The sequence below is a fragment of the Scomber scombrus genome, chromosome 7, assembly GCF_963691925.1.
Source record: "Scomber scombrus chromosome 7, fScoSco1.1, whole genome shotgun sequence".
Classification (NCBI taxonomy): Eukaryota; Metazoa; Chordata; class Actinopteri; order Scombriformes; family Scombridae; genus Scomber; species Scomber scombrus.
Genome location: NC_084976.1, coordinates 19,832,836 through 19,847,000, shown reverse-complemented (window position 1 = coordinate 19,847,000; position 14,165 = coordinate 19,832,836). Strand labels below are relative to the sequence as shown.

Sequence of the window (14,165 nt, the reverse complement as noted above, 5' to 3'; positions counted from 1 at the left end):
ACTGAAGCAAGTTTTTCTTGCCATAATCATTTCTCACGTGCATACTGACCATTAGAAGATCCCTTCATAATGCACTTATAGTGTAAGTAATGGGGGACAAAATCCACAGTCCGCCTTCTGTGCAAAATAGTTTGTATTTAATAGTTAATCTGAAGCTAACATGAAGCTTCAGCCATCCAAATTAGTCAAACTAAAACATCTTTCAATGTTATAGTATTTTTAGTGCCGAAGTCCCTTTTTTGTCACTATTCTTCCACTGCAGCTCAACATGGAAACACTGTCTGAGCAAAGACAAAGAGGGAATTTGATGCTAAAAAGACTGAAAATGTGGCAGATATCCACTTGATATGACTAACTTGGACTGCTGAATCCTCATATAAGCTTCAGATAAACTTTTAATTTATGCACAGAATGACTGTGTGGATATACTGTGGATGTATTTGTCTTTGTAGTAAATGGGCAATAGAGTGTGAGAAAACTCTGTTATAATCAGCTCCGAGTAAGCTACATCAACACGCACCAGTCGGTACTGCATGTAAACTAAGCACATCTTCACCCCACCCACTACATGTGTTTTTGGGATCCGAAGCACCGCCTCTGGCTGCAACTGATCCCTTTGAGTAAAGCATTAGGAAAGATGAATGAACCTCCCCCTGTATATGGTCCTGCAGAAAAGACTTGTTGGAAACGATTTCATAAAGCCTTTGTGGAGTCCTGACAAGACACACTTGCATCCACCGGAGCGCACAGCCGAGCTTCAACGCCGTGCAACGACAAAGGCGCAACAGCCTCATTTTACGCACATTCCCGTTAAATCCAGACACTTTCCTGAGGGTTGTGTAAGTGAGGCTGATATAAAACAAGGCGGCAGCTGATTCGTGGGGCTTGACAAACAGCAAGAAGGGAGAAAAGTAGAGATTTCGTGTGGAGACTTGGGAGGAACAAAAGGAAAATAAAAATGTCTAAACCGAATTACTCCGGCACGTTTCATATGGTGGAACAGGACAATATGGATTCCTACCTCGGAGCTTTAGGTAAGACTATTAAAGTCTTTGAGTGACTTTTGTACTCTTGCAACCCACACAAATTCACATTTTCTCGCTTACCTAATACATTTTATGTGGCAATTCTACGGAATCCCCCATGGGTCATATGGTAGAGGAACATATCAAGGTGGAAATCCGTGCGGACAGATTAATAAACAGACGGATTAGCAAACCGAGCACACATGTTTGCACGGATTGCCGTAAATGCATGAACGCTGCAGGTCTTGACAGCAGAGACAATTCATTAAACCTTCATTCTTGCCCGTCCTGGTCCCCTGTGATAATCTGTACTATGTTTTCATGCAGCCAAAGTCACGGTTTAGTTGTTCCCATGTACAGATCCTGGTTGCAAATTATCACAGAGAAAGTAAGAAGCAACAAAATATTGTTATATTAAGCACAACCACAAACCATCTGTTGTCAAGCCTGTGTAAATAAACCACAGACGTGTCTTCCTTTGCTGCAGATGTTTTGTATCTGTACTTTTAATGTCTCACTTAATTAAAAAAACAATATAGCAGCGATCGACCTTATTTCTGTTTATTTTGTCTGGAGGTAAACATAAAATAATTATATCAGCAGCTTGCAGACAGATGGTAAACATATTCTAATATTTATGAGTCAAGATCAATGTTCATACTTGTTTCCTTATCTGACAACAGACACAGAAGAATATATGTAAATGAGAGCAACTATACTGTGAGTTCAGCTGCATTCATATAGTGATCACAGAGAGCAGCTTCATCATGTGGATCATCTTGATTTGGAGCAGCAGCAGCACATTAGTGGAATGATATCACCGCCTTGTCCTTTGTGTGACCCCAGACCCACCTACACACACACAGGGCGTAGTCAGTCTACCTGCATGTAAACTGAGCAACAGACACAAAGCACCCCATTATTAAAGCAACAATCAAGTGTAACCTGTGTAATATTTAATTGTCTCTTCTTCTGCCAGATATTAATTTTGCTCTCAGGAAGATCGTGTGTCTGCTGAAGCCTTCCAAAGAGATCAAGCATGATCCAGCCACAGGGGCCATGACGATCCGCACTCTCACCACTTTCAAAAACTTCAACATGGATTTCATTATCGGAACAGAGTTTACCGAAGACCTGGGTCCAGTGGATGGTCGAACCTGTCAGGTGTGTGTGTGTGTGTGTTTTTTGTTTTCCTGAATATGCACGCTGACTTGTTTGGACATGTGTTAGAGCTGGATGTTACACTGAATATAAAGTAGCATTACTTGTTATGCAAGTTTGCTTTGTGTGTTGTGGAAGGCTAATTTGGAATGTCTTTGAGAAGTCGGCCCCCCTGCTGCTGTGATTTTGTGTTGTAACACCCCCCTCCCTGCTGTTCAGATCCTGGCTTCAGCCTACAATGAGCCTACTGTGTGTGTGTGTGAGAGAGAATAGTCTTCAGCTAACAAGACCATTCAGAAACTAGTGAATAAATAAGGAGAAGCAACATTATGAACACAAAACAAAAGCAATCGGAAGCAAAATATAAGAAAAACCAAAGCTCAAGACGGAAGTGGGGGGTGTGAACTCATGGTCTGCCTTTTGCATCACACAAAGGCTCTTGTGCTCTGTGTGATTGAATGTGAGGGCTAATTTACATGCTAATTCCACACAGTAACACGTCATCTCTGTCCTTATGCAGACTACAGTGAGCTGGGAAGGGGACAAGCTGATTTGTGTACAGCGAGGAGAGAAAGAAGGACGAGGCTGGACGCACTGGTTGGAGGGTGACAAGCTGCATTTGGTAAGGATGTGTTGATGTGGAAAGAAGCAAGATAAAAGCTGAAAACAGAGGGGGGGCTGGAAGAGGATACGGGAATAGGGAACAAGGAAAAAGATGTTTAAATTGATATATATGCTAAATGAGGGAGATAATGCAAATGATACGTTATCCTGTTGAACTACACTGTGTTTGTGGGAATAAGTTCTGTGTTGAAAGAGGTGTGTGGAGATATGTTCATGCCTGAGGGGGTAAAAAAAATAGGACTCAACAAAGGAAGGCCAACACAAAAGAGGCCGAAGACTGTTGAATGTACGTCTTACTAATGTGCAACAATAACTCAAGAACACAAGGGAGGACTGGATTCTCATTTTAGTTGTAAAAGAGTTTAAGCATATAGATGATCTGTCAGTGCTGATTAAGTTGTCAAACAATCAGCATTGTCCCTCTAAACAGCTTTCACAGGATTTCTAATACGCGTTTGTTGATGGTTGTCCAAATTCATGGGAGAATTGGGAAAGAAATGCCAATAAGGATCAGGCTTTAAAATGGTGGATTTGGGAAGTTAAACAAAGCAGGAGAAGGGAGCAGCGAGGGGCTAATGAAGGGAGTGAGTGAGGGGGAGTGAAAAGGAGGAGAAAGGGGGAGTGGGCTGTAAGAGCAAGGAGATAAGTAGATGGTGAAAGAGGGGGAGACGGATTACAGGGTCAGAGGATGAGAAGGAGAGAGGGGGGTATTTTGGATACAGTCCCAGCTTTGTGTATGATTCATTTAACTCTCCTTTGATGTGCCAGACTGTCTTATTGAATTTCACTACTAATTCACACCCCACCTCACAACCCCCCTCCCCTTCTTTTTTTCTCCTGCCCCCACCTCTCAATGCACTTTTCCCTCTCTACAGGAGATGAGAGTTCAAGATGTGATTGCCAAGCAAGTCTTCAAGAAGGCTGACTGAAGTCACTGGAAATGTGTTTTTAGTGAATAACCTCAATGTATTCCTGATAGAAAATAGTCAAGGACTCAGTACTAGAATCTGAATGTTTATAGTTTTAAAAAAAAAATTATAATCAACAAACACTTTTAAATATTACAATAGGACTGAATGTCTGTGAACATACTGTATTTGTACATGCTCTTGTATCTGTCTAATGGTACTAATGGTGACAAACTGAGAGCAGCACAGCAGAACAACTTGTGTAAACATTCCCTACATACTTTCTCATATTGCACTATCTATCTTCTACATGATATAAACAAATCATACATCTGTTGGGCTTCACTGCTGCATCATTATTACTTCACATCATCATCCAAGTTTTAACATGTTTGCAGCCTGTGTGTGTGGTCTGTCATTGGCTATTTCTGGGGACAATGTCTAACTTTCAGCCAATTAATTGGGGATGGCTTGCCCAAATGGGGACAATTGCTGGACAATTGATTTTTGTGTCAGTGGTAATGGTCAGGGTTAGGATAAGTCCAGGAAATTAACTTAAGTCTATGTTATGTCACCAAATGTGACCATGATCTGTTACAGATGATAGCTGATATAAATACAGAAATTCAGTGGTCGGAATTTTCACCTAAAAGGAGATCTAGTTGTTTTTCTCATCCAAAATGAAGCTGCAACAATTAGTATTTAGTTGATTGACAGTAAAATGAATGCAACTATTTTGATAACTAATCGTTTTTAGTCAACTTTCAAACAGAAATGCCCCAAAATTTCATGATTTCAGTTTCTCTCATGTTACTGTCAAATAAAATGTACTATCATGTCCTACATGTTAATGAACTGACTACCTTTGAGTTGACTGGACAGAACAAGACACTTGATGACATGATGTTGGGCTGTAGGAATTTGTGATGGACAATTTTCACAATTTTTTGATGTTTTATTGACCCATCGGTTGATCGACGAATCGAGGAGAGAATCAGCAGAATAATAAAAATAATGAAAATAATCTTTGGCTTGAGTTTAAACAATATAAATTAAACTAAAATAACAAAATATTAAATTAGATAACATTTAAAGTATAAGAAAACACAGTTTAATGGCATTTTAATGATTTGTACTATTTGTACTTTGTACTTTTCTTACTGTCGACAAATCCCATGAAAAAACCAAACCAGCAGCCCAACTGTTGGTTCTTCCTGATGATGCACAGGTCATAAACATGAATAGCATGGCCAAAAAAAGGCTCAGTGACATCATGAAACAGTTGGGCATTGTAGTTTTTAGCAAATGTTACTAAAACAAGAATAAGTGAAAAAAATTGTTGTGGACTATTTTCTTCTGCGGATTAACACACAATTACAACATACGAAAATATAAGATACAACCTAGTGAAACAGCGTCAGGTAACTGATGTGTTTTTAATAGTGTTTGAGCAACAGTGGAGCTCTATGGCACAGAGGAATACGCATCAGGGTTTGGATACACAGATAATTTATTGATTTGGGATTTATGACAGTAAGAAAAATATAAAATATCACAAGACTTCTCTTTAATAGAGACACCGCTGAGCTGTGGCTGAAGACCACAGTATTGCCTTCACTGAGGCTCTGAAGACTAATTTACATCCAAAAGAATAACTTAAGTAAAGAGCTGCACTGGTGTTTTGTTTTAGCACTTAAGATATCTGTAAATATTAATATTGCCAGCAATAACCTGGTAACTTAAATGTGAACACAATTAACACAGTAACGTCACATCACTTGAGCTGAATTTCTCATAAATGTCCTGCAGGAGGCAGTAAATCATCAGCTACCATCAGTGCCGCCACAAGTAAAATAACGTGTGGGGGCGGGGGTCACTGAGCCTCATAAATATATTGCTATGACAAAATGCACTCATGTTATGTCCCACACCACTCGTCCTCCTGTGGCTCTGAGTGTGTCCTGAAGAAGCCAGTGCAGTGTCCGGGACTTCCATTGGTCTGATTCGACTCAACGAATGAAACTGATGCCTTCAGCGGCGTTATGGGAAAGCTGCTGTCCATGCTGTTTTGTGTGCTGCAGCAGATCTCATTATCATCTGAGGAGGATAATAAAATCAATAGTCAGTGTGACCATCCTTCAAGCTAATGGTACGCCAGCTCTTTGAAAAAACATACTTTGCAATTAGTGTGGCAGGATTTATTATCATCTTAATGGGACTGAAAGAATATATGAGCATGGGAAAATGAAAGTAGTCTAGTTTAGGAGAGAAGAATACACTTCTCACTCATACAGATGGATGACAAGTCAAAGGAAAAACCTTCATAAAGTGTCTTATAAGGTGCTACTGAACCATTTGGAGCCACCAGAATGGCTGTAGTGCATCTTGTCTCTGGATCTCTCTGCTGGAGGAGTGAATACTATTCTTACAAAAGATATCCCCTCATGTGATGTTGAATACATCGGTCTAAAATCTCATGTTGATGATTAACTGGGCTGAGATGTGGTGAGGACTATAGCTTGGCATAGCTGTTACGTTTCTCCACTTAAATACATCTCTGCTGTAATCATTCCTCCTGTTCATACTGGCTGTTAAAAGATCCCCTTCAAATGCGCTTTAACTGTAAGTGATGGAGGGCAAAATCCACAGTGTGTCCACACATTGAAGCTTATATGAGGCTTCAGCAGTCATATCAAGTGGTTATCTGCGACATTTACAGTCTTTTTAGCATCAAATTCCCTCTTTGTGTTTCCTCGTTGAGCTGCGGTGGAAGTATAGTAAAAACAAAAAAAAACAAGACTTGTACTGTAACGTTGAAACATTGATTTGACTCACTTGAATGATTAAAGCTTTATATTAGCTTCCAGTGAACTTTAAATATATTTTTGCAAAGAACAAATTACTAAGTGAACTATGAAGGGATCTTCTAATGGTCAGAATGAACAGGAGGAATGATTACAGCAAGAAATAACCTATATTTTAATGTTCATTTGGGTACCTGACTGTTGAACAACTGCAAACCTTTCCTAAACTTAAGAAAACATTTGGGTCACCCGTGTGGCTTAGTGGTTAAGGCACCGACCATAAACCAGAAAGTCCCTGGTTCAAGTTGGGGACATTTATTGCACGTCATACCTCATCTCTTCCTCCCCATTTACAGTCAACACTCTGATGCTCTGAGGAATAATAATGCTACAAAAACAACATAGGAATATTTAATTAAATGGACTAAGAGCAGTGTTCAGGGATTTGTTACCTGGGTTAAAAAGTGATAACTTGCAGTCCTTCACTGCATAGCTCTCTTGGCAGTTATCGTTCAGCTCCGTGGACTTTAAAGGCAGCTCCAGTGGACCAGTAGAGGCTGCTGAGACCATATCCAACAGAGTAACACGAACGCTGGGACTGGATTTCACTGTTGGAAGACACCACAAACAAAACCGTGGTTGCAAGGATATCTCTTACAATCATGACAAATACGTAGTTGAACCACATCAAATATAATATAATATGTGGTTTATGAACATTTAAAATCAGTTTGGAACATATTTAGATATCTGTAGACAACTATAGAAACTGTTCCTTAGAAAGCTCTACGATATTTTAAAATCAGATATTTAGCTCCGTGGCAACACTAGTTATTGCTCATCATATATATGTTTGTCATTGCCACATCCTCAGCTCAGTGTGACTCAATATTAAAGTGATACTCCTCGTTAAATTTATCTTGTGTGTATCAACACTCACTCGTTTTCTGTGGACTTCAAAGCTTATTGTAAAAGTTTTGCGGTTTCATTTTTCAATGGAAAGATTCTGTAACCTGCTTTGACTCACAGCGAGATCAATAGATTCTAATCATGTCAAGTTTTTAGGGTGAAAAACATTGAAATTTCAAAATTTCCATATAAATTTGTCATGCCACCACTGCGGCATAACTCACTTCTGTCTACTGTTCATCTGTCTGTCCCATTGTCTTCCAGTCACTGATTCATCATTACATGATAAATAATGCTTTCAAAACACTTGTACATCACTTTTGAATTCCACTCAAAACCATCACGAATCCAAGCTTACCACAACTGTCTGGAACTATTTCAAACCCTTAAAGCTATAGAGAGGCGGGCTGTATCTGGACTCCAGACCCTATGAGGCCACAAATACCTATTACTCATTGTGTGTCAGTTAGTTAGTGGTAATTAGGTGAATTTTAAATGTAATTCGTAATATGCAATGCACATTATTTCCTAAAATGTAAGGTGTGTTCTGCATTAATTATCTCTCTTGTCTACCTGTTTTGTAGAGCGCATTTTCACAAATAAATTTGGGTTTAACCAAACATACAAACAGGGTGTCAATCAGGGCACGCAGCTACATTTTCCACTGGGGCCCTTTAACAGGTTTATACGGCCACGACACAGTGATGAAAAATTCGGGAAAAATTCAGTATCTATTAAGATTATGGTCCACAATTTACAACCTAATTACAGTACAGCGTAATCTCCTTAATCTCCAGTTTTGTCGCTCAGTAATCGTGTATGCTATATCGTAATAGTAGAATAACTAATTAAAAATATTTACAGTATAGGTTGTCTTAAAGTTCCGCCTTAATGCCAAATTGTTGCTCAGTAAGTCATATGTACTCTGTTGTTGTTGTTGTTGTGAGCCATAATGCAAAGCATTACCAAAAAAAAAAAAACGTTTGAAGAAATCAAGGTGTGAGCGGTTTTCATTGTAACTATTTATTTGCTAGAAGTAGTTTTTCAAGTAGTAGTTTCAGTGGGTTGGTGGTAAAAATCTCCAATGGAAATATTTAAAAACCTCAGCAGAAAAAATAGAAACAATTTGCAAAATAAACATCTGATCCTGCTGTTAGGTTAAGATATTAAAAAACAACATACATAAAGACTCCATTACTGGCAGTGCTTTGTGGGGTCACTGCAGGCCTCAGTGTCTTTATCTTTACTGTGGCTAAAAAAAAAAACTACCTGAACACTCGTAATTGTCTAAAAGCAACACATTTGTTTCTGAAGGTTGGGCTTCTCTCAGTTAATTGTAATTCATCTGTAATTTCCAGCAGTGGTCCATTACTTCACTGGAAATAGGCCTACAGTAAATGTCAATGAAATGAAACGTCAGGCAGCCAAAACAATCAGTTATGGGACTGTGCCATGTACGTAGGAGCTGTTTCTCAGTATGAGTTAACAGCCTGTGAAGTGTGCGTCACATTATACCAAATAACTGTGTCAGGCTGAATATGCACAGGATGTGGTTTCCCCATTCAGCTTACATTCAGCATACTCATCAAGCTTGTTTAACATCAAGTTACATAGCTGTCTGAGTTGTACCGTAGAAACAATACTTAACTATATTTTATTTTTGTGTTTAAAACAAGATACATTATATCATTGCAAACCCATAACCTCAAAGCCACACTTAATTAAAACCAGGAATGTAAATTAAATTTTACCTTACTTAGTGTTTTTTTTAAAATATTTTATTAATCGTAAAGGAAACAGTGGGAAGGTGCGTTTGAAAGAGAGATAAACCATGACCTTAAACTGTATGACTTCAAAGTAAATTGTGTCTCATAGTTGTGGCTAACAACACGCGTTATTACAGGCATGCTCGCACACAGCTTTGTTGCCTCTTCAGGAAAAGTAAGAGAACAAAATGTGTGAAAAACACGTAGACATGTGACACATGGTACACACCTGCTCTGAAGGATCTGCGTTTTGCCCGCAAGCAGATGAGACAAAACACGATGAGTACGGTCAGCAAGAAGCCTGACCACAGACCTGTAGGTATAATCCAGGGACAATCTGAGGAATAGAGAGAGGGGATTTTAGAGGCACGCAAATACATTTAAATTAAGTTTGTTTGATGTTCGCATAAACATACCAAGAACTGTTAGAAAACTTCTGGGAAACAGTGACTGATTACAAGATACTATTGTTTCCTCTGTGCCAATATTGGTAACAAGATAATGAATAAAATGAGTATAAAAAGGACTCAAAATTCACCTGCAATTTCTTTGAAAAACTAACTATTATAAAAGAATACTAATTGAAGTTGTATTAAAATCAACTATTGGTCACACAAAATATTTTTAAGACTCCCATCATCATTATCATTGATAATCACTATATAAAGACTTTAACTGGTCTATAACACACTGTAATGTTGTTGTAAACTGAGAGGATTTGGTTACACACATTTTAAGTGTTTTATGTCAACAGTTGCAACTTCACTTATGAAGCTTTCATAACTGATACAATAACAATTAATAACATAGAATAAAACATGAATACATCCTTGCAGTGAGGCTACAACTGAAAAAAACTAAACTAAATGAGTCAATTCAAACCTGCTCTGGGACTTTTTACTAAATGTTTTCTGCATTTCAAAAATGTCTTCTTTTAAAAAAAATGTTTTATTAAAATGATGACTTTTTGTAAGGAAGTTTCATGTTTTTTTCTATATTAACTGATTTCTCAAAATGTACAGTACAGTAAATCTTATTTAGTGACATCACTAGGTAGTAGAGGTTGTGCTGATTTGTTTAGGGATATAAAACACTTATTGATGCCTTAAAAATTTGCTTCAATACTGACAATCAAATGATGGCATAAATGAACATCAATCATGGGGATTTAAAACTATTTACGAATGTGTTCAAAACTCAGTGAGACATATATGTAATTACAGCTATGTAATGTTTATACACCAGTTATATATGCTTCATAGGAGAGTTATAGACCCAGACAAATACATTACAATGCTAAAATGTCTTTATATCTACTTAGAACCACATTGTTATAAACTATTAATGGATTATATTGCTTATTAATGCTAAATAGGTGTTGTTAAATCATTTTTGGTATCGCCTCTGCCTGTGGTTGGAATACCTTTTTCCCTGTGTAATGAAAAGCTTTTGTTTCCAGGTATAAAGTGTCACGGGTTAATTTCCTACCTGTTAGATTAGTAATAGTGGGTGGAACTATGCACCATAATCACTTCATGTCTTTTGTCATGTGTTTGACTCAATTAAACAGTTCCAATCTCACAAAAATGAAAACTTTGTGAATCTGAGTTTAGAGTTCAAAAACAAACACAAAGGAAAATGTTTTAAAATTGCATATGTGACGAAAACTGAACATTTTTCTGAATGCGCGTTTTTGACGAAATTTAATAAATGTGCGTTTTCTAAAATATGCCTGATTGTAACTTGTAACTTGTTACATGTGTCAGTAAAATACTTTAGATCATGAACGAAAATTCCCTCGATTCTTTCACCTTTTCACTAAACAGTGGACTCAAAACTAAACTTCTGCCACCTCGGTTGGTTACTTTGGTGACTGTACTGGCCTGATTTATTGGTTAAGTATTTTTATTATTATTATTATTATTTGTTAAATGTAAAAGGTGCCTGTAAGTGTTTTATGGATGTAAATCAGCTCTTATCACACATGTGTCCCATTTCTGTGGTCTGTCCTTGTTTGATTACTTACTTTTTTGTCTTCTTAAGTAATTCTTATAAACAATAGTCAGTTGCCCAAATTAACAATGAACCAAGTGTTGCTCACTGTAGTCACCCTTCCTGTTCATACTGGCCATTAAAAGATCCCCTCCTAATGCATTTACAGTGTAAATGTAGGGGGACAAAATCGCCAGTGAAATATTATGAACCTGTCCTTTAAACTCCACTGTGGAAAGACTGTAATTTTCTTAGATTAAACTACTTGTTTCCTACAGATGTCTTCAAAAACAGTCACACCCTTGCTGTGAAAGTAATGCAAACTTCACTGCTTTTCCTTTCGATTCCCTTTATGGTGAAATGACCTTTCACAACAACAGAATCACCCCCCATCTCCTGTCAGACACTGAGTAACAATTCTAAATAGTTTCACACATCTACTCTGCCTCCTCTCTAAATTACTTAATGTCATATGACACAAGGTTAACAGGAACTCACTGAATCCCTCAAGATAAGAACATCTGCTAAGTTGTTCTAGTTCTTATTTTATTTTTTAAAGCCGAGAGAGTTTAGGATCAGAAGAGAAAATATACATTTAAAGGGAAAAGTTGAAATTGGTAGCCTACAGGTTTTGAAGTCACCACAGATGGCATTGGTTGTTGAAGTGCCAGGAGTTTTCAACTCTCTCCCAAAGTCCTCACATCTGAAAGCAACATACAAAGACAAATAATATCAATATCTACTGTTTTTTAGCCCAGTAGAACCCCTTCTTAATGTGTGCATGAAATATAGTTACAGTACGTGTCAGCTGAGGATGTCAACTGAAACAAATACAGTCACTTCTGCTTTCAAAGAATGACTAATGAATGAGTCACTCACAACCATGTTACTGCATTATATACATTGATGTCCTCCTTCATCTTGAGTAAAAATAATTGTAACGTTAATAGTGGAGACACAGTCTGACCTGGTGTGTGCTTGACAGGGGGAGCTGGAATCTGTTACGTTGCTGTAGTGCCCCTTTCCACACGGAGCACAGCGTGTATCATTTCTGCCAGTGGCTGCAAGAAGAAATGAGATTGCACATATTTGAGTTCTGAAAATGATGCTTGTGGGGCGCATGATCATTTGTTTCAACAGTCTATGACATAAATCAGGCCTACCTTTAACTTCGACCCCTGAGCCTTGATCGCAGTGCTTAACAGGCAGGCAGTGATCACAGTCATCAGAGCTACAGTAATAGCCCGAAAAACACCCACACACTGTGTCTTCCGTAGCTGTACAATCCTTCACTTTCACCTTGTTGGTGTCTGAAAGAGCAAAAGTGAGATATAAAGAGAGTCCGTCCAGGAGGAAGGATTCTTAAAAGTGTTTTTGTATGTATAAGGATTGTTTCTAATTCGAACACTGAGTCTGATGAAAGAGGCTGAAGTTCGAAGTCCTGCAAGACAAACTATTAGATTTTAAGACATACAGCTAAAGTGTAATTGACTTGATTTGAGAGTAAATGACAAATTTAACCCTTTAACAGTCAGTTTTGCCTTCTGTTGCTGCTTAAACACTTTCAAGGTTGTTGAAATCATCTTATTTTGATTATTCCATCTTCACAATTGTCTGTAAGTTTGTTTCAGCTCTGCATTGAAACTACATGATGCTTACATTAGTGAGAACTGAAAACCAAAACCAAAACCCCAAACCCAAAACTAATCCTATATATCCAAAATATTTTATATCTTTGGAAAATTTGGACTCTCCACCAGAAAATTGAAATACATTTTGAGCAGAAGATGTTTAAGATGATTTCACATGAAGACACAACTGCAAAGGATATATTTATACTCTAAAAAGTTAGAGGGGGGAGAAGAGGAAGGACCTGCATACATGCGTGTCTTTATTTGTGACCAAAATGATGTGTATGCAGTACTATATCTGCTTTTGTGTCACTTACCACGACTGCATTCCTTGCATATCCTGCAATTAAAAATGTAATTTTTCTCATCTGTGAAGTGTCCATGTCTACAGTCATCACACTTGGTCTTCTGTGTGGCGGTACAATCCTCTACCACATATTTTCCTGATAAGAGTTTAGAGAACAGAGATATAGAGTCGGATGTCAGGCTGTAATGCAAACACAGTGTGAATACTAAAAGGACAGGACACAGTCAGTTTTACAGTCAGACAAACAGGCTTGTAAAATAAGAAACAAAGATAATGAAAGTTTGAGGTGTCAGACTGACCTGCAGGGCAGTGATCACAGCATCTGCCATTTTTAGTGAACATATCCTTTTGGCAACCCATCTTAGCCCATTCGATAACAGTCCTCCTTTCACCTGAGTGTAAAGCTTCTCAGTTTAGGACTACGTCAGTCGTCTTCCCGTGCTCTCTTTCTCTAAACCGGATCCTAACTTTTAAAATGGCAGCTGTTTAAGTTATCGTATCTCAAAGAGCACCACTCAAGGTGTAATCTCTTCACTCAGTGCTCTTTCACTCCTCTGCTTTGTGTGATAGTCTCTGTGACTACATATACTGTATGTTTTCCCCTCCTTTACCTACTTCTCATGCCTCTTCTAACCCTACACAGTGGAAAACCCCAGTGACCCTCATCTGCTGTTTCCCCTCCGTTCTCTCTCTTGCTCTCTCTCTCTGTCGCTTTCTCTTCTGTCTCTCCCCATTTCCTTCCTGTCCTTACCATCAGTGCAAGGTAAGCTGTGTGTGTTTCCGCAGCTACAGGACCAAAAGACTGATTTTAGCACTCTTAAACTGCAACAATGCAACACAATGAGGCATTTCCTCACTCCACTACACCCCTTCCTTTCTCTCCATCGCCATTGTTCCCACTGAACTTTTGCCCTTTTTGAGATTGCTGTCGAGCTAAAACAGCAAAAAGATTATACAGTTACTGATGATCTGAAAACACTTTTTTGGCTCAGTTTGTCTTCCTGCCATCCCATTTACCGACAGTCACTCCCTCATTAC

General features: G+C 38.2%; 2 protein-coding genes across 2 annotated transcripts; one reads left to right on the top strand and one right to left on the bottom strand.

The window, feature by feature from the left end:
• The first annotated feature begins 658 nt into the window (after window positions 1-658).
• rbp5 (retinol binding protein 1a, cellular) lies at window positions 659-4,052 on the top strand. Its single transcript, XM_062421896.1, has 4 exons — window positions 659-1,034; window positions 2,005-2,189; window positions 2,707-2,808; window positions 3,686-4,052. Exons 1-4 carry the CDS (start codon window positions 959-961, stop codon window positions 3,737-3,739), a joined length of 417 nt encoding a protein of 138 aa, XP_062277880.1. The 5' UTR covers window positions 659-958; the 3' UTR covers window positions 3,740-4,052.
• Window positions 3,841-13,995, bottom strand: LOC133982956 (tumor necrosis factor receptor superfamily member 5). Its single transcript, XM_062421854.1, has 8 exons — window positions 13,427-13,995; window positions 13,138-13,263; window positions 12,353-12,499; window positions 12,157-12,250; window positions 11,816-11,892; window positions 9,427-9,534; window positions 6,975-7,130; window positions 3,841-5,815 (listed from the first exon to the last, which is right to left on the bottom strand). Exons 1-8 carry the CDS (start codon window positions 13,485-13,487, stop codon window positions 5,637-5,639), a joined length of 948 nt encoding a protein of 315 aa, XP_062277838.1. The 5' UTR covers window positions 13,488-13,995; the 3' UTR covers window positions 3,841-5,636.
• Between the last annotated feature and the right edge of the window lie 170 nt (window positions 13,996-14,165).